At 43.0% G+C, this 26,970-nt stretch overlaps 1 protein-coding gene across 1 annotated transcript in view; it reads left to right on the top strand.

The window, feature by feature from the left end:
• Positions 1 to 26,970, top strand: part of NCAM1 (neural cell adhesion molecule 1) — a 75,910-nt gene that overhangs the window by 5,532 nt on the left and 43,408 nt on the right. The window contains exons 3-9 of the mRNA XM_064268336.1: positions 451 to 669; positions 1,748 to 1,891; positions 2,278 to 2,415; positions 3,532 to 3,649; positions 4,098 to 4,264; positions 16,728 to 16,870; positions 23,360 to 23,389. Coding sequence (XP_064124406.1) covers positions 451 to 669; positions 1,748 to 1,891; positions 2,278 to 2,415; positions 3,532 to 3,649; positions 4,098 to 4,264; positions 16,728 to 16,870; positions 23,360 to 23,389 — 959 coding nt within the window. The remainder of the gene's footprint in view (positions 1 to 450; positions 670 to 1,747; positions 1,892 to 2,277; positions 2,416 to 3,531; positions 3,650 to 4,097; positions 4,265 to 16,727; positions 16,871 to 23,359; positions 23,390 to 26,970) is intronic.

Raw genomic sequence — 26,970 nt, 5'->3', positions numbered from 1 at the left:
TCTAGTCCTCAACTCAGGAGTCCGTAATCTAAGCCCTCGCAAACAAGCTGACCAGCTGGCTCAGACCAGCTAGGCCCTTGAGCTCGGATTCTGTGCGTGTTAACTCCCTTTGTTCCCCATGCTGTGTGGCTTGTAAGTACCTAGTTTAGTGGCTGGCACACAGTAGGTTGTCAACAAATTTCTCTTCCCTCATCAAGGATTGGACCACTGTGTGAAATACCAGCACAAGTGTTTGTTGAGTTCTTTCCAAACATAAACCATAGAAGGTGTTATGAGTATATTAATGAAACACAGAAGCCAGAATAGAGCCACAATGATCATCCCTCCCTGACGGCCAAGCCTGACTGATCCGTTGTTCAGTAGCTCATAGTGAGCACCCACTGTCACTCTGGAGGGGACTTTGTCTTTTCATCTTCCTCCTGGTTTGAGAATAATCTTCTTTTTCCATAGTGGCAGGGGATGCTAAAGATAAAGACATCTCCTGGTTCTCCCCTAATGGAGAAAAGCTCACCCCGAACCAGCAGCGGATCTCAGTGGTGTGGAACGATGATTCTTCCTCCACCCTCACCATCTACAACGCCAACATCGACGACGCTGGCATTTACAAGTGTGTGGTCACTGGTGAGGATGGCAGTGAGTCGGAGGCCACGGTCAATGTGAAGATCTTCCGTAAGAGCCTCTATCTTCTCCTGCTGTAATAATCCCTGTCCCTTCCTTTGGCCACGGAGACACATGGGTAGTAAAAAGGATGGGGTGGCAATGCAGGGACAGGACGAGGGCTTGGCAGGTCCCCTTCCCTCTCCCTAACTGAGCTAAGAGCTCCGATACACTCTTAAACAACCTTTGGCCAACTCGGAACTCACAATCCTGGTTCACACTGGTCATAGTCACCCCCTGCTCCCTGAACTCCATCCTCTAAATTCAAATTACACAGTTTTCAGAGGGTAGTTAGGGGTCCCCCACCCCTTCTCCAAGCATTGACTATTAATACCATTCAGGTTTTCTCTTCTTATTTCACACTCCCCTCCTGGTAATGGAGCCCAAGTGTTCAGTGGGGTTGGGGGATTATATCCAAACACCCTGTGCCACTCAGAGCAGGCAGTTCCCATTGCCACTGAAACCCTGTCTGGAGGTGGCATCTCAGTAGATATTATCATTGCATCTGTCCTGTTGGGCAGTGCAATGACAACTAATGGAACAGTAAGTAAGTAAATAAGTTAAGGAAGTAAGGGTGACAGCTAATGGAACAGTATTGATTGCCATAGTATTTATTGCCATTAAGCCTGCTTTTCTTCTGTTCTCGTCCTCAGTGGGGGCGGGGGGGGGGGGACAGAGTGAGAGACAGGGAAAGGACTGTCTATTGTTCACTGTAGAATAGGTATTCTACCCATTCGTTCCACCTTTGCGTTGTCTTTCTTTAGCACCATCCCACATGGCAAGGGGTCCTTGGTAAAGATGGTCCTTTCTCCCCATGGACACTTGTATGCACAAAGTATGATAAATTTGTCACTCAAATGGGTAGATATTGGCTGCCAAACAATGAAGACACATGCTGACATTACTTGTGCCAGCTTCTATGCCTAGGTGTCTTTGGCCAAGTGCTGGGTACAACCCCTTCTTATACAACTATGTATAGGGATTGAGAGTTGCCCGGGACTCAAATCCAGCCAGCATGGCTCTAGTGGAAGGGGATCTCTTGTGGGAGACACAGCTGCCTCCCCTCACTCTTGTCTTGCTCATTTTCCAGAGAAGCTCATGTTCAAGAATGCTCCAACCCCACAGGAGTTCAGGGAGGGGGAAGATGCTGTGATTGTGTGTGATGTGGTCAGCTCCCTCCCCCCAACCATCATCTGGAAGCACAAAGGCCGAGATGTCATCCTGAAAAAAGATGGTGAGACCTGAATTTCCTGGCAGCTGCCTTTTCCCCAGGGCCACCGGGTTCCCTATGTTTTCCACCTCTGCCAGCCGTTGAAGCATCCCAGTCCAAAGTCAGATTCAAGCGCCCTAAAAATCCCATGCAGTTTCCAGGGCCAAAGTGGTCATATATCTGTCACTAGTATATTCAGGTACTTGGTTTTCTCTCCAAAGCAGAAGATAAGTTTCCAGTAGACCTTTGCTCTTGGGTGTATTCCAAAGCTAGGGACACATTTTTGTATTTCAGCTTAAAGCCCCACCCATAAGACTGGAGCTAGGCAGAAGGAAGGCCCAGCTACCTGTCTGCAGATACCAGAGTTCTCTGACTGATCCTTGGATGAACCTGCCTCTTGTCTCTTCCAGTCCGATTTATAGTCCTGTCCAACAACTACCTGCAGATCCGGGGCATCAAGAAAACAGATGAGGGCACTTACCGATGTGAGGGCAGAATCCTGGCTCGGGGGGAGATCAACTTCAAGGACATTCAAGTCATTGTGAATGGTGAGGCAATCCATTCTTCCTGCTGTCCACATTGCTACAACCTCGGTTCCCCAAAATCACTCTCGTTAACTTCCTCTTCGGTCTGTAAAATAAACCCTGTCCTGTCTCGTCTCGTTCATTCATTTCAGATGAATCGTTCATAGCCTCTGGCTCTTTTTTTTTTTTTTAATACACTTGCTTTTTTGGTCTCCCTCTATTATGGGGGCTTTTGGTGTAGTTATGAATGTCTTTCATTGTCTTATAAATCTAGAAACTTTCCCCAGACTTGCTAATACATCCTTACTCATCCTAATTGTCCTTGGCGTTACAGTAATTGTGAAGTTCATCCCCTGGTTCAGTGTTCAAAGGAAATATTCCAATCAATTCAGGCCTCAGAATAGTTAGAATCATGGTCCATGGATTTAGTCATCTTAATTTGCGGTGGCAACTAAACACACCCGTGGAATCAATCTGACATTTACAAGATGTTTACAGGAAATTATAATGTCAGTACTAAGAAAATAAGTAAATCATGGTTGAATTGTTTTGGTTATTGATCTGTTTTTCTGCCAAACTCTTCCCCCTTTCATTCCTTTGGTAAAAACCGTTTGTGCATTGGGTCGTTTTTGACAATCCCAGAGAAATGTCACTTTCTAGTGAGCTGGTACTTTGCAAATTGGTATTAACCATTTAATCACCAGAAAGAGTGGTTTCCAACCTTTTCCAGTATTAAGAGGCCCTTTTTAACATGAAGTTCCACTGACCATGGTAGTTGTAAGTTTAGTGTGCATCGACTGAGAAAATAAAAAAAAAAAAAATACATAATGATAAATAGCTATTGTAAATCTAATACCATTTTAAAATGAATGGAATGCGTTATTATGACTTCTAAACTCTTGAAAAACAGTAATGCTTGTTTTGGGGTGAATTATTTATTTAGTTAGAAGTACTTATTTTGTACACACATGAATTTAGATCCCTTATGCTAACTCCGGAGCCCCTCCCCCCCATACACACTCTTGACCCGTAGGCTGGGACCCCTTGATCTGGGGCTCCCTGAGAGTGTTTCTTCTCCAGTCCGTTGGGTCCCTTCATGTTTTTCATAACCACCTCTGACGATATTTTCTTTCCCTCCAGTGCCACCCACCGTCCAAGCCAGGCAGAACATAGTAAATGCCACCGCCAACCTTGGCCAGTCGGTTACCCTGGTGTGCGATGCTGAAGGCTTCCCAGAGCCCACTATGAGCTGGACAAAGTAAGGCATGGGCTCAAGCCTTTAGCCATGGACTCAAGGAGAAGGGAACATCATGAGGCCCACTTTTGGCCCTGTGTTGGCATTTCACTGGAATGAGTGGGCTTCTGGGGAATAGCAACTCCAGACAAAGAATGGATTCTTTTCTGTAAGGTTCTCTTGCCTTGTGCTTTGAATTTCCTAATTTTCAGTCTTGTGGGGCCAGAACCAGACAATGTGACCTGGGGGGGGGCACTCCCTGAGCCTTTGGGGGTACAGGTTACAGTCCTTGGACAGAGGATTGGATGAGGGAATAAAGAATATCCATAGAAGTACAATTTGCCACCTTAGCCTTTTGTGAAGAACGAGTACTTCCTATTGGTTCTGCCTGCATTTTATGGAAATTAATTAAAAATAAACATCTTATCTCTGTAATCAAAATCATGGCACTTTGCATTTCTACACCCTCCAGGGATGGGGAGCAGATAGAAGATGAGGAAGATGAGAAGTACATCTTCAGCCATGACAGCTCTGAGCTGACCATCAGGAAAGTGGATAAGAACGATGAGGCCGAGTATGTCTGCATTGCGGAGAACAAGGCCGGCGAGCAGGACGCGTCCATCCACCTCAAAGTCTTTGGTAAGGGCAACGGGGTCAAGAAGACTGCTCTGGTATATGCTTCTTACCTTACACCTTGATGCATCAGTAAGACCTGTCCACTTTACCTGGGAAATATATTACAAATGCAATCATATCTTGTCAGCTTCACCACTGAAACCCTAATCCAAGCCACCATCATCCTCACTGGATATCTTAGTTACCTAGTGGTGCTGTAACAGAAATATTACAAGTGGGTGACTTTAAAGAACAGAACTTTATTTTCGTACTGTTCTGGAGGCCAAAAGTTCAAATAAAGGTCTCAGCCGTGTCAGGAGCCTTGGGCTTTCCTTGGTTTTTGGCCATCGTCACGTGGCATCTGTCTTCCCCAGTATATGTGTGCATGTCTCTGTGTCTAATATGCTCCTTATATGACTCAGAAGTGGTTAAGTTTTGGATCCACCCTAACATAGATATGCCCTCAACTGAATAATTGCATTAAACTAGATTGCATTATAGAAGGTGATTATATTACATTAGATTAGATTCCATCCACAGGTAAGAGGTTAGGATTCCAACACTTTTTGGGGGAAGGGGACACAGATCAATCCATAACACCTGGACAATGCAACAGCCTTTTGCCTGGCCTCCCTGTTCCTTCCATCTTCCTTCTTCAGTCCCTCCTACTCACAGTAGCCAGGATGATCTGAAGTGCCACTCCTCTGTTTAAAATCATCCACTGGCAACTAGAATAAATCCCAGACTCTGTACTATGGCCTACAAGGCCAGCCACGGCCTAATCTCCTGCCTTTTTCTCTATCTTCATCTTTCCTTCACTTTACTCTGCTTTTAAAGCTTTCCAGCCACAGGGGCCTTCTTTTTGTCCCTCAGACACACTAAGCTCATTCAGTATCTCAGGGACTTTGCACTTGATGTTTATTCTGCTTGGAATATCGTTCCCCCAGATCTTCTCAGAGCTGCCTCCTTCTTAGCATTCAGTCTCAAGTCCTACTCACCTTCTCCCTGAATCCTGCCCTTGCTTCCCCGGCTATGTGGCTCCCCTACTGCCTCCACCAGCCCTGCTAATCTCTTCCCTTTATTTTACTATTTCTTCTTCACTGCACTTATCAGGACCTGAACTTAACGTGTTCACGTATCTGTGTCAGGGGTTGTTTGTCTCCCACCTCCACTAGTGTGTAAGGTCCAAGATGGCAGAACACTGGCTATTTTGTGCATTGCTGTATCCCTAATCCTCTAAACAGCACCCTACGCATTCTGTTGTTGCTGTTAGCTGCCATCACGTTGGCTCCTGATCCATAGGTACTCCATGCACAATGGAAGGAAATGCTGCCCAGTCCTATGCCAACCCCATAATTGGTTGCAGATTAGACTATTGTGATCCACAGGGTTTTTGTTGGCTGATTTTTAGAAGTAGGTCTCCAAGTCTTTCTTCCTAGTCTGTCTTAGTCTGGAAGCACCACTGAGACCTGTTCAGCATCACAGCAACACACAAGGCTCCACTGATAGACGGGTGGTGGCCGTGCATGAGGTTCATCAGCCTGGAATCAAACCAAGGTCCCTTCGTAGACGGTGAGAACTCTGCCACTGAACCACCAGTGCCTGCGACCCTTCATCAATATTAGTGGGAGGCCCGTGGGTGGCACAAATGGTTAAGCACTCAGCTACTGTCCAAAAAGTTGTCAATTCAAGTGCACTCAGAGGTATCTCAGAAGAAAGGCCTGGCAACCTACTTTCAGAAAATCAGCTGTTGAAAACTCCGTGCAACACGTTCTACTCTGACACACGGGGTCACTGAGAGTGGGAATGGACTTGAGGGCAACTGGTTTTAGGTATTAACGACTGGCTGGCTGGCTGCCTCGGTCTCCCTTTGCTTCCTTCCCTGGCCTGTCTGAAATGGTCTCATGAAAAGGGCCCCCATGTCTCCACTCACTTCATCTCTATAAGCTTAGGAAACTTCCTTTAATGTAAGGACTGAAATGTGTTTTGACTTGACCTTGAAAAAAGAATTCGTTGTGGAGAAATGTTTAACCCAGTGGCTTTCAACCCTATCTGCTCATCTGTTTAAAAAACACGGATAATTAGGTCCAGTGTAAACTTAGCACCAGAGCACAGATGCCAGATAAGCAGCTGTGGGGTGGGGGGTAAAAATCTCCCCAGTCGTCACAATGCCCACCTGCTTGTTTAGCCCGATTAAAAGTGTTTGTAAACACAGGCCTTTGGAAATCAAGCATTTACCTGCAAATGTCCATGCTAATCACAGATGAATCCTGTTTTTTCATTTCCGACAACTGAGTTTAGAACCATGTTATCAGTGTGGTTTGAGTTAATTGCATGTAGTTGAAAAGAAAAGTGAAACTTCTTGGAAAATATTCTTGACTGTCTTTTCACTGCTTCTGACTGATCTTCACCCCAAACCCGCTGCTGTTGAGTCGATTCTGACTCCTAGCAACCCTATAGGGCAGCAGAACTGCCCCATAGGGTTTCCAAGACTGTAATCTTTTACAGAAGCAGACTGCCACATCTTTCTCCTGAAGCACGGGCTGGTGGGTTCAAACCACCGACCTTTTGGTTAGCAGCTGAGCACTTAACCACTGCACCACCATGGCTCCTCTGATTTTCCCCGGTCAGTCTGATTTTATGAAGTTTTTCCATACTACAGAAAAAGGCTGAAGCATTTGTTAATTTTTTCTTTCATTTAATAAATATTTGTAGAACACTTACAGAAACCCTGGTGGCGTAGTGGTTAAGTGCTACAGCTCCTAAGCAAAGGGTCGGCAGTTCGAATCCACCAGGCGCTCCTTGGAAACTCTATGGGACAGTTCTACTCTGTCCTAGAGAGTCGCTATGAGTCGGCATTGACTCGACGGCACTGGGTTTGGTTTTTTTTTTTTTGTTTCTGTTGCTGGACACAAGGGCTATAGAGACGAGTTAGACATGGCCCCTTGACCCTGAGAAGCATGAAGAAGGATATAAACATATGAGCATATAAACTATAATCGATAGTGTCAGTCAGGAACCTGTAAGTGCCTGCTATGGGTCCAGTATTGCCAGGGTTAAAAGATTAATAACATGGAGCCTGTTCCCATCAGTAGGTTCACAGGCTGACATAGGTGGCCAATGCTAAAATCCTGAACCACAGCCCATTGTAATGTATAGTGACAATAGGTACAGAATTTCATAGAAAAAAAAAGATGTCTTGTCCTGCATGACAGAAGTTAGAGAAGTCTTCACAAAGGATGTGCTATTTCCTAAGTAGGAGTTCCCCCAACAAACAGGGATGGGTGATGTTTTGGCAGCTCAGGTACAATCCCTGAGGCAGGAAAAGCACTTGTGGTGGAGAATATTAGCTTCGTGGGCAGGGTCTTGTGTCAATTTTATTCAAGTTGTATTCCCAGCACCTAAAATAGTACTTGGCATATAATAGGTGTTAGTATTTGAATGGGGCAGTGGTGGTTCAGTGGTAGAATTCTCACCTTCCATCTGGGAGACCCAGGTTCGATTCCCAGCCAGTGCGTCTCACGGTCAGCCACCACCCCTGTCAGTTGAGGCTTTCGTGTTATTACGATGCTGAGCAGGTTTCATTGGAGCTTCCAGACTAAGATGGACTTGGAAGAAAGCCCTGGCAATCTACTTGCGAAAATCACCCAATGAAAACTCTGTGGATCACAAAGGTCTGATACAACCGATCATAAGAATGATGCTGTTAGCTGTGGTGGAGTCAGCCCCTGACTGATGGTGACCCCATGCACAACAGTGCCAGGAGCATTTTGTTCTGTTGTGCATGGAGTCACCATCAGTCAGGGGCCGACTCCACCACAGCTAACAACAACCACAAGTATTTGAACAAATGAAGGAATAGCAATGAATTCCATGTGAATGAAGCATAATGTAGGTGACAAGGAAATGAGCCTGGAAACACCTGTAATTATCACTTGTGGCCCCTGGCTTTGCATCTCTGTTCTTTAGGGAATTGTTTTAGACATTACCTTCATAAACTAAAAATAATATTCCACATGAATGGAGCATTTGCCATGTGCTAAGCATCATGTACAGTGCTCTCCGTAAATTCACTCATTTAATCCTCATCACGACCCTGGGAGGTAGATTTTTAATTATTTATTATCCCCAGTTTACAAATGAGGAAACTGAAGCGCAGATTAGGTGACCTATCCAAGGTCACGCAGTTAGTGTGTGGTGGAGCCAGAATTCAAGCCCAGGCAGGTAGCTTTAAAGTTCTTCCTAAGTTAAACAATGGTGGAAACTACTGGTGGTGTAGTGGTTGAGAGCTCAGGCTGCTAACCAAAAGGTCAGCAGTTTGAATCCACCAGCAGCTCCTTGGAAACCCTATGGGGCAGTTCTACTCTGTCCTGTCAGAATCGACTCAACAACAATGAGTTTAGCTTTGTTTGGTATCTGAATTATATGTGGTATGACAAGTAATAATAAAATTAGTGTTCTGTATTTTTACTGCCATTTAAAACATGGTTCATGTGTAAAAGTACAATCAGCTCTAACTGGGCTGCTCAAGACACATCCTGTCTTCTCTTCCAGGTCTTTCTGGTGATGATGGCTTTCCCAGAAAGGAGGGCTGGGTACGGAGCGAAAGCCATGTAGGAGGCATGGTAGAGTGAAGAAAATGGGAACGGGCCAGGGAGAGGGAGTAACAAGGCAGGGAAAGTAGGATGCGGGGGATACTGTGGCAAGAAAGGGTTTGTCCTCCCAGCTTCCTTGTACACCATACACCTCCTGTTTGCACAAGGGCATGTGCGCACACACACATTTCCTTCCCAAGGCTGCAGCTGGAAGAACGTACATTAGACAGCAAATAGAGGACAGGTGGCGAGGCTCCTGGAGAGGGAGGTAAGAAAGTCATGGACTCATAGGGACTGCATCTAATCCAGCCCTGTCCAGAATGAGAACCCTCCTCTGTAATATCCTAAGGAGAGCTCATGTAGCCTGCCCATAAATGCACCCTTTCCTTCTCCAAATCACCTTCTTCACCTTCTTTCACTCCTTCTCCTCTTGCCTCCCTCATTGGTTTAAGAGATGGAAGTGTGGGCCAAGGAGCCAGGTGGGGACAAGCATGCTAGCCAGAGCTTCATCTTTCTCCTCACCCTTTTTTTTCCTTCTCTTTTGCCTTCTGGCTTGCCACCTGGACCAGCACTCGGGGAGAAATGGGGCAGGTTCTTCAGTGGTAGCAGAAGCTACAGCGATGAGGTCGAAGAGGAAAGAAACCTGTAGCTTAGAAAGTTAAGAGCTCAGAACTCCTGCGCCTTCAAGAAGTATGTAAGGGGTGTGTCTAAATCAGGGACTTCCGTAATTGGACCTAAGTGACATCATTTTTTCCTGAGAAAAGGACATGTTCTAGCGTGCGTTGCCCTAGTTATCAGCTAAGCTCTTTTTACTAAGTCATTGCATCCTGCCTGCCTTTGTATTTGGCAGTGAGTTTCCTTCCATTGCGCCTCTCCCCATGGGCCCTTCTGAAGAAATGTTTTTGTCTCCACAGATTGTTACTATGCTTGTGCTAATACACTTGGCATGTCAGGCTGCTGTGGGCTTGAGGCATGTTCACCAGTGGACAGAGGGCCTTGCCAGCTGACCCTTGTGAGTCACAGTACAGGGCAAGGGCCCGCAGGAGGGCGCACTGGTCATGGCCTTCAGGGGACTGTTCACCCTCTCCTTTCAGGGAAGCAGGGCCCCAGGAGCCTGGATGGGAGTGGGGGAGCAGGCAAGGTTGGCCCTTAGTGGCAGAGTGCAAAGCCATGGGCATGCTGGAAGAGAAGAGCAGACAGACGTGCTTGGAAGCCTTATAAGGAATGCTGTCCTCACAGAAGGGCCCATGGGAAGAGGTACGTTGGAAGTCTATAGCGTTCAGTCCCGTGGAGACAGGTGGAGAATAAGAACAGAAATGCAAAGCCAGGGGCCCACAACAGAGGTTAATTAACACCAAGCAAGAAATTTTTTTCTAAGAACCATCAGAAGATGAAGCCTGAAGCGATCCCTCTGGATGGTGGCATACAGAGGGAGGGAGCCTTTTCATAAGTAGGGTGACCCTGTGTCCCTATTTGCCTAATAATGCCTGTGGTCCCAGTGTAATTATTTAGAGCACCCTTTCACTCCCAAGAGTGTCCTAGTTTAGACAGTAAATTACAAGATGTCCTATTTATAAGGCAGTACTCCATGCATTGAGAGTTCATTCTGACAATAGCACAGCTCCTGAAGTGCAGAGAGAATTAAGTAATCAGGAAGAAGCCTGCCTGCCTTCCAACAACTATAGACTATACAAAATTAGCCATTGGTAATATTGCTTTTAATAAGAATATAATTTTCCTTTTTTTTTGAAGACTTGTACAATGCACCTTTTGTAACCATCTGGGAAGTGGAGCTGCCAAGACCAAATATTAATATATGTTAACTGACTCTCATCTGTCTTCTCTTAACCCTTCAGGATGAAGGGATGAAGGTCTCAAAAACACTGTCTAGATCCTAGGTTTCAAGCAGCCAGAAATTCAACGTTTCTGTGACTGTTTCCAGACCCCAAGAAAACTGTTCAGTTTATTGAATTAGTTTTTTTGGCTGATTTTTTTTTTTTACCTTTTCAATCTGTGATTCTAACAGTATAGCAATGCAACGTTTATTTTACCTCTCCAGAACCTCCTGTTCAGCAGCACTTAACACTTATTCCTTCCAGTAAGAGCTGTAATCTCCTTGAAAGTCGTATTTATTGAGATAATTACAAAGTCTTCCTATAGGAAAACCTCACTCATGTGGACGCTATTAATTTGAATTTCTGATCATTTGACCATGTTGACCTGACACATGTTGTTGTTGTTAGGTGGCGTCAAGTCAGGTCTGACTCGCAGCGACCCTGTGTAGAACAGAACGAAACACTGCCCAGTCCTGCACCATCCTCACAATCGTTGCTATGTTTCAGCCTATTGTTGCAGCCACTGTGTCAATCCATCTCACTGAGGGTCTTCCTCTTTTTTGCTGACGCTTTCCTTTACCAAGCATAATGTCCTTCTCCAGGTACTGATCCCCCCTGATAACACGTCCAAAGTATGGGAAATGAAGTCTCACCATCCTCACTTCTAAGGAACATTCTGGCTGTACTTCTTCCAAGACAGATTTGTTTGTTCTTCTTGCAGTCCATAGTATATTCAATATTTTTCACCAACACCATAATTCAAATACATCAGTTCTTCTTTTGTCTTCCTTATTCATTGTCCAGCTTTCACTTGCATGTGAGGTGATTGAAAATACCATGGCTTAGGTCAGGCACACGTTAGTCCTCAAAGTGACATCTTCGCTTTTTAACACTTTAAAGAGATCTTTTGCAGCCAATTTGCCCAGTGCAATACAACATTTGATGCCTACGTGTTAGCCATTAAAAAAGTATTTGCTGAGTAGGCTATTGGGTCAGATTTGGAATCCCTAGGTGGTGCAAACAGTTAATATGCTTGTCTGCTAACCAAAAGGTTGGAGGTTGGAGTCCACCCAGAGGTACCTTGGAAAAAGGCCTGTCGATCTTCCAGAAAATCAGCCACTGAAAACCCTATGGAGCATAGTTCTACTCTGACACACAGGCGGTCACCATGACTTAGAATAAACTTGACAGCAACAGGTTATTGGTTTTTAGGACAGATTAAATTTAAGAGAATATTTTGAATTATACAAGTGATGTTATATAAAGGCAGACATTTGCTACAAAAAAAGAAAAAATTATAGCTTTGTCTTTGTTTTCTGTGTACTAAAACAGAAATCAAGGGCCTCAACTTGGAAGACATATGCAGGCCATAGCTCGTTATCCTACTTGGGGTTACTGTATGAATCTTAATATAAAAGAAAAGTGATTCTTTCAAAAACTACCCAGAATTCTGATTTTCTGTTTGTTTATCTAGCCTAGGCTTTTTCTCTGTTCGTCAAATAAGTTACATTTGTGCCATGCTGTCTTTTTTTCTTCTATGGAAGATTCAGCAATTTGAGAGTATAATTGTTTTAAATTGGGAAAATTCAATTTTCTCTAATGTTTTAACATTTAGCTCTGCTTTGGAATGCCTATGTTTTCTTGCATTACCCAAAACATTTGGAAAATCAACTCATTTCATCTCATCTCCTTCACATCCCCAGCCCCACCCCACAGCCCCCAACTGGTTACTTGCCTAATTTCCTTACTTGACTTCATGCTAATAACATTCTCCTGGTCATTAAGAATCTCAGAGTCATTTGGACTCCCTCTCCTTTCTTTGGAGTCTTCCCGTCCCAACTTGCCCTCTGTTGCTTTGCTACTTCTTATGAAATTTTCCTTCAGCATCTCTCTTGAAGCTGCCATATTCTTCTGGTATCCCCTGAAACGACCTAGTTCAGGATGGTATAACCTCACATCTGGGTCATTGCCAGAGCTTCCAAATTGGTTTTCCCACCTCAAGGCTTTCTCCTCATTCTAAATCATCTTGAATTTTTTCCTAGATTAACTTGCTTGAGATACAAATGATCATTTTGTCCCCCTGATCAAAAACTGTCAGGGGACCTCCACCAGCCACTGGATAAAATACAAGCCAGTACTTTAACCAGGCAATCAGGACTCTTCCTGCCAGGGGCCAGCACCTTCTCTTTCTGCTTTGAGGCATGAGCACTTGGCTCATGCCATACTGTTCTCTTCACAGCCTTCCCTTTACATGTTCTTGCTTCTTTGTTTTTATTGAAGCAGCTTTCTCCCCCATGAGTCTGTCAATTTGTCATACTATGGGAGCTTGTGTGTTGCTGTAATGCTGGAAGCTGTGCCACTGGTATCCAGGGTCACCCATAGCAAACAGGTTTCAGCTAAGCTTCCAGACTAAGATAAACTAGGAGGAAGGACCTGGCAGTCTACTTCTAAAAAGAATTAGCCAGTGAAAACCTTATGAATAGCAGCGGAACATTGATATAGTGCTGGAAGATGAGCCCCTCAGGTTGGAAGTCACTCAAAAGACAACTGGGAAAGAGCTGCCTCCTCAAAGTAGAGACGACCTTAATGACATGAATAGAGTCAAGCTTTGGTGACCTTCATTTGCTGATGTGGCCCAACTCAAAAGGAGAAGAAATAGCTGAAAACGTCCATTAATAATTAGAACCTGGAATGTATGGCGTATGAATCTAGGAAAATTGGCAATTGTCAAAAATGAAATGGAATACGTAAAGATCAATATCCTAGGCATAAGTGAGCTGAAATGGACTGGTATTGGCCATTTTGAATCAGACAATCATGTGGTCTACTATGCCAGGAATGCCAACTTGAAGAGGAATGGTGTTGCATTAATCGTGAAAAAGAACATTTCAAGATCTATCCTGAAGCACAACGCTGTCCTTGATAGGATAATATCCATACGCCTGCAAGGAAGACTGCTTAACACAATGATTATTCAAATTTACGCACCAACCAGCAAGACCAAAGATGAAGAAATTGAAGATTTATACCAGCTTTTGCAGTCTGAAATTGATTGAACATGCAATCGGATGCGTTGGTAATTACTGCTGATTGGAATGCAAAAGTTGGAAACAAAGGTTTGGTAGTTGGAAAATATGGTCTTGGTAATAGAAACAATGCTGGAGATCACATGATAGAATTTTGGAAGACCAACAACTTCTTCATTGCAAATACCTTTTTCCACCAACATAAACAGTGACTATACACATGGACCTTGCCAAATGGAATACACAGGAATCAAATCGACTACATCTGTGGAAAGAGACATTGGAAAAGCTCAATATCATCAGTCAGAACAAGGCCAGGGACCGACTGTGGAACAGACCATCAATTGCTCATATGCAAGTTCAGGTTGAAACTGAAGAAAATTAGAACAAGTCAATGAGAGCCAAAGTACGACCTTGAGCATACCTCCCCTGAATTTAGAGACCATCTCAAGAATAGATTTGACGCATTGAACACTAATGACCAAAGACCAGACAAGTTGTGGAATGACATCAAGGACATCATAAATAAAGAAAGCAAGAGGACATTAAAAACAGAGGAAAGAAAGAAAAGGCCAAAATGGCTGTCAGAAGGGACTCTGAAACTTGCTTTTGAACATCAACCAACTAAAGCAAAAGGAATAAATGACGAAGTAAAAGAACTGAACAGAAGATTTCAAAGGGTGGTTCAAGAAGACAAAGTAAAGTATTATATAATGACATGTACAAGGAGCTGGAGATAGAAAACCAAAAGGGAAGAACACGCTCGGCATTTCTCAAGCTGAAAGAACTGAAAAAATTCAAGCCTCCAGTTGCAATAGGGAAGGATTCTATGGGGAAAATATTAAATGATGTAGGAAGCGTTAAAAGAGGTGGAAAGAAAACACAGAGTCGTTATAACAAAAAGAATTGGTTGACGTTCAACCATTTCAAGAGGTAGCATGTGATCAGGAACCAATGGTAGTGAAGGAAGAAGCCCAATCTGCACTGAAGGCATTGGCAAAAAACGAGGCCCAGTAATTGACGGAATATCAATTGAGATGTTTCAACAAACAGAAGCAGTGCTGGAAGTGCTCACTTGTCGATGCCAAGAAATTTGGAAGACAGCTACCTAGCCAACGAACTGGAAGAGAGCCATATTTATGCCTATTCCCAAGAAAGGCGATCCAACAGAATGCAGAAATTATCGAACGATATCATTAATATCACACACAAGCAAAATTTTGCTGAAGATCATTCAAAAGCGGCTGCAGCAGTATGTCAACAGGGAACTGCCAGAAATTCAGGCTGGTCTCAGAAGAGGACGTGGAACCAGGGATATCATTGCTGAGGTCAGATGGATCCTGGCTGAAAGCAGAGAATAGCAGAAGGATGTTTACCTGTGTATTATTGACTATGCTCAGGCATTTGACTGTATGAATCATAACAAATTATGGATAACATTGCAGACAATGGGAATTCCAGAACACTTAATTGTGCTCATGAGGAACCTGGGCATAGATCAAAAAGGCAGTTGTTCGGACAGAACAAGGGAATACTTCATGGTTTAAAGTCAGGAAAAGTGTGTGTCAGGGTTATATCCTTTCACCATTCCTATTCAATCTGTATGCTGAGCAGATAACCTGAGAAGCTGGACTATATGAGAACAGGGCATCAGGATTGGAGGAAGACTCATTAACAACCTGCGTTATGCAGGTGACACACCTTTGCTTGCTGAAAGTGAAGAGGACCTCAAGCACTTACTGATAAAAATCAAAGACCACAGCCTTCAGTATGGATTACACCTCAACATAAAGAAAAGAAAAATCCTCACAACTGGACCAGTAAGCAACATCACGATAAAGAGAGAACAGATTGAAATTGTTAAGGATTTCATTATATTTGGATCCACAGTCAACACCCATGGAAACAGCAGTCAAGAAATAAAAAGAAGCATTGCATTACGCAAATCTGCTGCAAAGGACCTCTTTAAAGTGTTGAAAAGCGGTGTGCCTGGCCCAAGCCGTAGTATTTTCAATCGCATCATATGCTTATGAAAACTGGACAAGGAACAAGGAAGACTGAAGAAGAATTGAAGCCTTTTAATTGTGGTGTTGGCGAAGAATGTTGAATATACCATGGACTGCCAAAAGAACAAACAAATCTGGCTTGGAAGAAGTACAACCAGAATGTTCCTTAGAAGCAAGGATGGAGAGACTACGTCTTACATACTTCGGACGTGTTGTCAGGAAGGATCAATCCCTGGAGAAGGATATCATGCTTGATAAAGTACAGAGTCAGCGGAAAAAAGGAAGACCTCAATGAGATCGATTGACACAGTGGCTGCAACAGTGGGCTCAGGCATAACAACAATTGCGAGCGTGGTGCAGGACCTGGCAGTGTTTCATTCAGTGGTACATAGTGTCGCTATGAGTCGGAACTGACTCGACTGCACCTAACAACAACAAAAACAACCTCAAAGTTCCACCTACTGAAAACCTCGTTGCTGAGCCCGAGAGCTGTCTCCTTCTGAAGCATCCAGCCAGGAGAGCACTTCTCTGCTGAATGCCTCCTGCACGCATTGCCCTTAGCACTGGTGAGATGTAGGATACTGTTTTCACTGTGATCATTTCCATGTTGTCATTTGCCTACTTCATTGTCAGCTCCTTGGGGGTTCAGCTCTGTATTTCTGACAACACCCGGAATAGGGTCTTGTACTTAGTAAATGGAGTCTCTGGGTGGTGGAAAAGTTTAACACGCTTGGCCGTGGAAGCTCATTTGAGTTTGGAGGTTCGAGTCCATCCACAGGCTGCTTGGAAAAAGGCCTGGTGCTCTACTTTCAAAAAATCAACCATTGAGAACGATATGGAGGAGCACAGTCCTCCTCTGATACACATGGGGTCTCCATGAGTTGGAGATGACTCAGCGGCAACTGATTTGGCTCACTTAGTAATTAGATAACTTCTGATGAGTTGGGTGCGTGTCATAATTTAAACCCAGAAATGGAAAAAAAAAAAAAATCAGATAAACTTACAGAAATGTTTTATCTTTTCAGCAAAACCCAAAATCACTTACGTAGAGAACCAGACTGCCATGGAGCTGGAGGAACAGGTTACTCTTACCTGTGAAGCCTCGGGAGACCCCATTCCGTCTATCACCTGGAGAACTTCCACCCGGAACATCAGCAGTGAAGAAAAGGTATAATGTTGCCCAAGAGTTTCAGGGCCGAGGAATGCAGACATGACGCAGTTTGGGCCTGCTCCATGCCCAGTCATCTTTGGTGAGCCAGAAGATGGGATGTGGCCACCAGCGGCCACAGTCTAGTCTTGTGGCCTCCTTCCCCCAGCCTATCCAGACATGTCCTGCTTAGCATTCCCTTGCAATGAAACGGGCACAATTCCTTGCATAGATTTTCAGGGGTGTAATGTTAGTGGGTATGGTCAAGTTAGGCATTCTGGGGAGGAAGGGAAGAGTGATTTTCAATCCCAGGGCTAGGGAGCTGAGAGGAGCAAGGAGAAGCCAAGATCCTGGTGCACCAGGTGATACTATCATCATCTCGGGAGCACCCAAGGAAATGTCTCCTGGAAATAATAGGGATCAAAATGACCCTATTGATTCTTTTCCTTATGTTCTGTATACTCACGCTATACTTGCACTATACACACAAAAGCTTGGTTGCCTTTGTGTCTGCCTGTGTTCTTAGTCACTTATGGATATCATTGTCCTAAAGGCGAAAATAATTAGCAGTTTTTAAGTGATGATTGCTACACCCAAGCTCCGGAACGTATTCACTGAAGGTTTGAGAACATAGTAGCAACCTTCCTCGTACATTAAAATGACTGGGGCATTTAGCATTAAAGCACATGGATTTATAGGCTACCAGAAAGCTATCATTATTATTGACATTGAATAAAAGTGAGGTGACCCCTACATTATGCAGCCATTTTGTTATTGAGTGGGCTAAAAGCTGGAGGAGGAAGAAGCTTGGTTTGAAACCAACTTTAACCCTCTTATGGCACTTCTCCAGCCTCATCTCATACATCTTGTAGTAACGGGCTTCATTTTAGATGCCCAAGGTTTTGTCACCTATTCAGGCATAATGGCCTTCGCCTTAAAGAGCAGTTATAATGGATTGCTTATTGACCAGAATGTCAAAAATGATAGATCTTTATGCTTCTTCCTGCCTAAAGGAAATCCCTAAAGAGGATAAACTCAAATCAAGCTAAAAAGGGATAATGTGAAATACCAGAGTCAAATTTGGGATTTGCACTTGAGCAACTGTCTTCTGTCCTGCTACTGGAAACAAAACCAAATCACAGGGAACAGAAACTGTTGTTCTAAATAACTTGTTATTAATTTTTGCAAGTTTTAACTCCAGAGTTGGATTCAACTTACCAAAAAAAAAAACCAACTGAGGAACTGCTAAGTATTTTTGAAACTTACATATGCTGTTTGATATCATGGAAATCAACTCTATTAAGAAATGTGGTGTTTACTTGGATAATTTCTTTATCAACATTGGAATTAAAGTCTTGGCTAAGATTTCAGCTCCCATTGTGTGTGTTGTATGGATAGAATGTGCATCTTAGGACTTAAATCACAGGGCCTGCAACTTGGAGGATCTTTGTACATCAGGCTTGGGAGCAGATTTGTCTGGAATGACCCAGTCAGTGTATATCGTTGACCTACAGTGAAGGGCAGAAATAATACCTATCTCAGATGAACGACACTTTTAAATTCTATGTCTTCTCTAGAAATAGCTCAATAGCCAAACTAGACCAGAAAGGTTACTAAGATTTGTGCCTACCTCAGGTTCTTTAGTATTTGGCACTTCTGGCTTATATCAGTGAGTTCATTTTTACAGAATGAGCGCAAATAACCAGACACTAATACATACTCAGGTGTCCATGGGTGGCGCAAATGGTTAAGCACTCAAGTACCAGCCAAACGGTTGGAGATTTGAACCCACCCAGAGGCACCCTGGAAGATAGGCCTGGCAATCTGCTTCTGATAGGTCACGGCCTTGAAAACCCTATGGAGCAGTTCTGCTCTGCACACAGGAGATGAAAGAGACTCAACAGCAACTCACAACAATAATATATACTCATTCTTCCTAAATATTACGAGACCCAAGGTTCAGTGGGAACTATCTCAAGCACAGTGGGGACTCATTTTTTTTTTTTTAATTCAGCTATCTGTGTAGAGCATCTCTCTTAATCTGAGATAATTTTTTAAACCCAGCCACAGAGATTTTAACTAACAACTTTTAACTAACAACTGTCTTTAAATCTACTTGAAGTGACATTATTGGGACAGGAGTGAATTGGTGTTAGAACAAGTCCTCCAAGCCAGCCAGTGATGTGACACCAGATGGTTAACATATTTGCCTAAATTAAACACTATACAAGAAAAGCTGCCATTTCTATTAATTATATGTTGATAACAAAGAGGCATGATGGCTGTCTTCTACAGTGGATAGCTGATAGTTAAGAAAACAAATAAGGCCCATTTGTGAGCAAATTGGACTTCAGATAATAAATTTCACTTTTTCTTTGGCGGCTTCTCCCCATGTTGGAGCCATTTAAAGTTGCATTATATATAACTAGGCACCAAGATTACTAAAGTCACTAAATTACAGGAGTAGCAGAAAGTAGTTTTCTTTTTAAAATCGTAATGATACGCTAAGCAGATGAGACTAGACAATTTTTTGTCTAATTGGTAAGAAGGTAAAGAAACTTCCTGAGAATTGGATCACATGCAATGCTGGAATCATAAAAGGTTGGAAGGCACCTTGGCGGTTCTCTCATCTCACCTGGCACCCCTTTCTAGAATCCCTGCCAAAAGGCCACTCAGTCCTGGCTGAGGGTGATGGTATCATTCATTCATAGCACAGTCAGCCAACAGTGATGGTTAGAAAGGTCTCCTTCCTTGCCCCTTCCATTTCTCATTCCTTCCCACCTCTGCCCTTCAGTCCTTTGTATGAGAGCTATGAAATTTGAAAGTAACTGTTAGATTCTCTACCAACGATTGTGAAGGTGGCTCAGGACTAAGCGGTGTTTCATTCTGTTATACATGGGGTCACTATGAGTCAGAACCAACTTGAGGGCACCTAACAACAATAAATTAGGTTCTTTACCCTTCTTCCCTTTAACACGCCCAGTTCCTTTTGCTGTTTCCTATGGGTCATAGTTTCTACTAGACAGCTTCAGTCCACTAGTGTACTTCTAAAATTTCATGGTGCCCGGAAGTCCAGACACAATCTAACTAATGCACACATCAGTGGAGCTATTGTCTCCCTTGATCTGGATGCTATAATGTAGTTAAAGTTGCATTAGCTCTTTAGCAGATTCCCTATCCTGATGCCTCATGTTGAGCTTGTAGTCAACTAAGATGACTGGGTCTTTTTTTACATGAACTTTGTTTAAGCCACATATTCCTATCCTGCTCTTACGCAATTGATATCGTAACCCATAATTCAGAATTTTATATTTACTTCTGTTAAAAATTTTGTCTTGGTTGTTGCAGACCAGTGTCTCTCAGTGGAGTCACTATTGGAATTTGAATGAATCTTCCTTGGGTGGGAATGCCCTATGCATTGCAGAATATTTAGCATCAACTGGCTCCCTTCCCATTAAATGCCAGTAGCAACCAGCAATCATTGTGATTACCAAAAATGCCACATTTACAAACAGCCCCTGGGTTGGAACCACTGTTTTAACCCATCTTTCTAACCAGTCTGGACTGGCTTTCATCAGAACTGTCTTTTGTCCCTCAGAAGTCCTTGTCCAGGACATTTCAACCCATATGGGTCCCACTGCCTCATTTATGTATATTCAGTCCATGGCAACCCAACCCCAAGCACAGGACCCAAAGACAAGCAACCAGGTAGCCTTCCCATTGTATCTGTCATCTAACATTTGTATTAGCTGTTGCTTCCAACCTTGTATGAATACTTATTTGAAATATCATTGTCCAGGTTACTGATAAAACTGTTGACTGGGACATGGTCAAGTACAAAGCCCTTGGAAAGCCACAGGCCTTCCCTCTGGGTCAGTGTCTCAGAAGGTAGAGCATCTAATGTCATGGTACTCACTGAGGATTTGATGGCTTTTGTGGAAGACTCAATGATTCCTTTAATAAACTTAGATACACTATAAGCTAATTAAAGCAGCTCTCTCTGTCTTTTGCTTCACTGCTTAGTACAAAAACCGTAGGGTCTAGTATTATGCTTCTTAAAAGAAGAGAGAAGAAAAAGTTTTCAACCATAGACACGTACTCGGTGACTTCCTTCTGGAATACCAGATATTCTTCTTCATTTAAAAAAAGAAAAAGAGAAGCAAACTGAAAACAGCACAGTGAGCCTGAATGTAACACCCTATCTTTGATGGTGTCTCTGAGTTGAGTTCAGTTACTTGAGATTGATTATCATCAATCTGTTCAGTAAGCTTCAGCTAGTTGGGTTGATTTAGCTGAACAACTGATAATAACTAGACTAAGTCAAATCATTTGTATCCTTGAGATCGTTAGGGTAGGTCAATTGTCTGAAAGTTAACCTATTAAGTTGTGGCCACTATTAAGTTGACCAAAAAAAAAATTTGCCTGTTTGATAATGCATGTGGAGGTCACTGTGATGCTGCAGATACATAGAACGTTTGCACATCCACCCCATCTTCATTACTCATCTTACCCTGATTCATTTTAAATATTGCCAGGTGTTGAGTGGGTGGTGGCAATTTCTACGTAGCATTTACATATTGAATGAGACTCATAGATCAAAGACTCCTGATGGTTTGGTCAGTCCATCCCCGGAAGAACAAACCCACTGTATGCTTATTTGACCATCTCAGTGCCTTTGAAATGACCGGTAAAGAAAGGCACATGAAGCCTTAATGATTAAAGAAAAGGAGAGGGGTGAAGAGTTAAGATCAGAAGAGACAGACAATGAAAAGTATTTTAAAAACCTTGAACTTCGGTTGACCAAGTGTCCTGTAAATAAAACTTTTGAAATTCTGAATTTTCTAGAAATCGAAGCTTTGTTTTCACTAGGTGTGGGGGAGAAGTTCTTAATTCAGGAAAAACCCAGTACCCACTTTTAAACATTGGAAAAACTGACTGCAATGAGAAATCAGAGCCTAGTTTACCCACAGGGTAGTGGGCACGTGTTTCACTGGGAATGCATAGGGTAAGCATAGGGATACTCAAGTGTATATACATGTTCCTGCACACTGTGTGTAAGACAGTAAAATGTGTTAACATTTAAAGAACCTAGAACTGATTCTTTTTGGAGCATTACTAATCATGTTTTAGTTTATTTTATGTGTATATATTTGCATATCTGATTAAAGTAGCCCATACCTTCACTAAACTGTCAGGGCCAAGACACACACAGGTAGCACTGTGATTCCTATTAGAACCACTTATTCTAAAAGCCACAAAAATCAGAGGACAAAAGCTTTGGGAGAGACAGAAGGAGCATCAGATTTGAAAAGCAAACAACTGCATATGATATAGACCCTCAAAAAAAAAAAAAAAGGTCTTGCTGAATCCAACCCTGGCATGTGACAGACAAGCTTCTAAGTGTTGTGGAATTGGCAACCACATTCGACATGTTGGCCCACTGTTACTGTGGTCTTTGCATGTTCCTCTGTTCTCGCAGTTTTCTTCATTCCAACATCCTGTGACGTAACGCAACATTTTCATCCTCGTTTCTCACAAAAGCACCTTGCATTTAGTAGACTCTTAGTAAATGTTTGCCAACTCATTAACATTCCCCGGAGTGCATTACTATGTTGCTAGCATCTTTTCTGTCCTTTTTCCATCTGAACACCAGGGACAGTCAGACAGTCATGCCACCTAATATAAAGAACAATGCAGGTATGATGTTTTTGACTCCTGGTTTGAAAACAGAAAAACTGTAAGGAAAGTAGGTCACCAAGTTTCAGATCAACAAAAACTGCAAATGTAAAGTGCCCCAGTTCTCTATGTTTCTGTGTTGGCTCACTCCCTTGTGAATGCCATGTTTGATGAAAGTGGAGCCTGCTGGAGCCTGCATGCCATCCAAGCATTCCTCTGCCTTTAAGAGGTGACGGGAGCCCTGCCCCAGCACTCAGCATCTGTATCCTCAACTCTTCCTGACCCATAGTTTCAAGGACTGCATTCTTCTCACTCCTAATGTACCTCTCTGGTACTTGCTTTTTTTTTCCCCTTGTTTAAATTTTTTTTAATTATTTCTAACAGAATGCATGCAAAGAGTTATAAAATGCATGAGCATAAAATGGCATTAGTATACCTACGATAAGCTCTGTAATAAAATCCAAAAGAGGCAGCATACTCTCTAAGTATCTCTAGATCATGGGATTAGAACTAGTCTTGCTACCCAACCCACGAGGAATATTTACGACCTACAACAGGAGCAGTCTACTATGTCTGCTAAGACCCCTATATATGTCTACCAAAGCTTAGGGAAGGCTTTACCTTTAATGGGCATAAGAAAAAAAAAGTTGAATGTAAACTGAATCCCAAGTTCAGGTGGGTGATAAACACAGCACTGAAGTGGGCCTTGGAAAAAGTTCTGAACTGAGAAAAGCTGCATGTGCAGGGACTGCGGTGTGGTACACCGATCTCTGAAGCGACATGTTGTAAAATTTCACTGCTTTCTTGTTGTGTTTTATATCTTATTCTCTCCAGGCTTCGTGGACTCGACCAGAGAAGCAAGAGGTATAGCTTACCTGCCTACTAGCCAGTCTTTAGTTCGGAAAGCATTGCAGTTTAACTCGCTATTATAGTTTAACAACCAGACATGCTAAACTAATCGGTCCTTCCGTTAGATTACGGAATAGGTCAATAGCGGTAGCCATTACTTAGCAATAGTGTCATTGTTGGATGAGCAAGCAAGCTGTGTTGGGAGTGGATGAACCAATCCTTATTATTTCCTAAAACTGGATCTTATTCTCTTGCCGGTGCTGGTAAAACCATACCCAGGTAATTATACTTAGAGAAATAAATTGCCCCACTTACCAGGCCAGGCATTTGGAAATGGTGAACTTTTTTTTTTATTCACCTGGTGAACGGGGCTTTGGATCATAAAATCACAGAGTGAGTGTTCTAGAAACCCCCTCGGCCCTTTCCTTTTCCAGCTCTACTCACCTTGTTGCTTGCTCGTTTGATATTGGTCGGTCTTGGTAAATGATCACATAACGTTTCATCTCAAAAGCAATGCAAATTATACCTCTCGTTGGTTTTCCCAAATTGCTAAACACATCTCTTACTTTTAGAGTCATTCCATTAATGAGATTAGAGTGATTTGGCACAAATGATTTTATGTTTTTCACAGTCAGTAAAAGCCTTTGAAATTTCTCTGACTACTTGCTTCAGTGTGGGTAATGTGGAACTTAGTTTGAAAACAAATGCCAAATATTAATCTTTAGGCTTTAATTGCTACACCCCGAAGGTCCTGCTTATGATCATACCCATCATATTTTTCCCTGATTTGTGTGATTAAGTGACATATAGTGAAATAAAAACCAGTAGACTTTAAATGAGAATCAAGGATCAAATCTATAAATACCATCTTAAAGAGTAGCTCTTGTCCCTTTTTTCCAGATGGAACTTTGGGATTGTAATATTATAACTGCAGCACAGGAAGATCCTGTAGACTGTGTTTTAAACAGGTAGATCTATCCTCTGAGTCTTTCGGGATGGATTATTATTCAGAATACATAACTCATGTGTCCAGGTCGTGGACATGAATATTTAATGCTGTTTAATATTTAAAAGTTGACTGCCTGTCCTCAGGCACTGACATTTGTTTCTGCATGTGAACATGCTGCCGTCATTGAATCTAGTTCGTTATAAGCTCCCTTTGTATTATATCTTCCTTGATGTCATAGGGACTACAGTTAAGTGCATGTCCTCTCTGAAATGCTTCCCTCCTATGGCACAAGACTTGCTTAATGCTGTCACAGGCTGGATGTTTTATTGCCTGAAAGTCATGAACCCACTGGGATTGGGGAAGGGACAGAAGAAGGGTTAATTATCAGCTCCTCTTGAGCAGCCACAGATCTCATTTTGCTTGGCCCTGTACATCCCCTCCTGTCATTCTGATTTAGACCTGGTTAGAGGAGGAGGAGCAGAGATTTATCAGGGAACATTAGGGGATAATCTCTTAGGGGATGTTAAGAGAATTATTATTATAAGTGGAAGTAATAGGTTTACTCCCAGGAAAGCAGACGCTTCACTCCGTTATCCAGAAGTATCCTTATCTTGAGTATCTCACTCTGAACCTAATTGACTTTCAAGTGAGCAGTGTCCCTGGGGCTCAGAAGTTCCATTCTCTCCTATCTGTCTCATTCAGAGATGAAGACCCTAGTCCAGATGAGTTCCACAGAAGGCCTGGGCTGTGGCCAATTCTATTCTGTAAGCTCTCCAAAGCCTTCGTACTTTTACCTGGAAAGAGGGAGACAAAATGTTTTGACGATAATAATGATAATTAGCCTTCATACTGTTTTTTTTAAAAAAAACAGGGTCTTGCCATAATCTTTTTGTCCTTGCCCAGAGCACATATGCTCCCTCTGCCATAGCCTGGACTGTCAGTGTGACTTGTGGTCTGGGTGGCACGTAGGGGGCACTTCCTGACTTTGTCCTGGTGCCAGAGTGAAACATTTCAGGAGGAAATACTCCAGTTGCAGTGGAGTCTATCTGCATCCCCTCAGAAAGAGAACTCAAGGCATCTGGCAAATAATCCCCTCATCAGTTCTTTGTGAGCCACTGCAAAATAAGCATTCTCTATAGAGGGCTACCTAATGGTCTGTTGACAACATTAAATGAGAGAGGTTTCCACATAGAGAATTTTAGGAAAAGAGGAGATGAGATGGAAGAAAAGAATGTATAGCTATCAATGCATCCATTTTTCTGAGCTCCTCTTGAACCACCTCTTAGTCTGAGTTAAGACTGCTCCGTCCTCTGCTTTGTTGTTGTTTCTTCACACCCTGTTCTTACCTACCTGACTTTCTTTGCCTCTTTTGCTGCAGTATCTTTTCCTTATGGAAATGTTCTCTTGACTTCCTGAAGGCTCTGGTCGGTTTTTCATGTTTGGACATGGCAGCCCTGGACAAGTCCCATCTGTGTCACAAAGAATCATAATTCAGTCACTGGCTGCCATCAATGTTGGACTGAACTTGTGTTTTTACCAGATAACCAGAAAGGCCAGGGGGGACCTTGAGCTCCCTCTGCCTTCATTCCTGCTGTGTTTTGGGTAACTAGGAGCAACAGGCAGGTCAGGTCAGCTCGTTAGAGATACCTGCAGGGGACGACTTCATGCTCTGGATGCTCGTAGTTAGAGTGATGGGTAAAGATTTTGCATGACACATGAAAATCGCCACTGGGATCTATCAACACAGCCTTGCCACCCCACAGGAAAAGAGGTCCCAGAACCGAGTGTTTTCAACACACTGGATGTCTTGAGGCTTTCTAATGAAGTGCTCCACACCTATCTATTGTCATCTCTCATTAATATGTGACATTTCATGGGATGCATCTTCTCAGTGCCCCCCTCACAGATGTACAGGTCAAATGGAAGCTGAGAGCCACAGCCCTCAGAGCATTCATCTCAGAGAGGAGAGGCACTCATAGCAGTAGGTGGCGATGGTTTTGCTTGGCTTTTCTGTCTTCTTATGAGTGGCCGTGTTGTTCCAGCTTCCAGATGTGAATGTGATGGGATTTAAGTGACTGAACTAGATCTGATCCAATAGTGACAATGAAAAAAGGACTTATTGCAGTAGATCTGTTGAGACCGCTATGAAAAGCCAGTGGTGCCTTGCTTTTGAGTTCCCCAGCCTGGCTGCTGTATAACATTGAATTTTTGGGTTTTGGACTTCCCACTTACCTTATCAAAAGAACCCGAAGCCAAGTATTCTTTCATTCTTTAAAGGCCCAACCCCATGAGGTAAAAGATGCTGTATCCAGAGCACCCTCCTACCCATCTCTATAGCACATATCATGGCGATAACAGGGTGGCCCAGACCACAAGGAGCAGCACCCCTTCAGATTACCACCTTTCTTGAGGATCTGAACATGGGCCACATGCCCAGACTCTTCCAGGCCTCCCAAACCTTTTACTTAGAGTGTCAAGGGAGGAAGAAAAAAACTCATGGAAATATACCAAGTATTCACTACCCAAGGATTTTACTTTTAATCTCTTTTTGATCAATCATTGTAATTCCAGGGACTTGGGAAGCCAATTATAGGATCAAGGACTGGATAATGGTGGTGACTATGGTGTCAAGGATCCCAAATCAGTG

This window comes from Loxodonta africana, chromosome 15, assembly GCF_030014295.1.
Source record: "Loxodonta africana isolate mLoxAfr1 chromosome 15, mLoxAfr1.hap2, whole genome shotgun sequence".
NCBI classification, from domain to species: domain Eukaryota; kingdom Metazoa; phylum Chordata; class Mammalia; order Proboscidea; family Elephantidae; genus Loxodonta; species Loxodonta africana.
The sequence above is the reverse complement of the archived record's forward strand: the minus strand, read 5'-3'. Positions and strand labels throughout refer to the sequence as shown.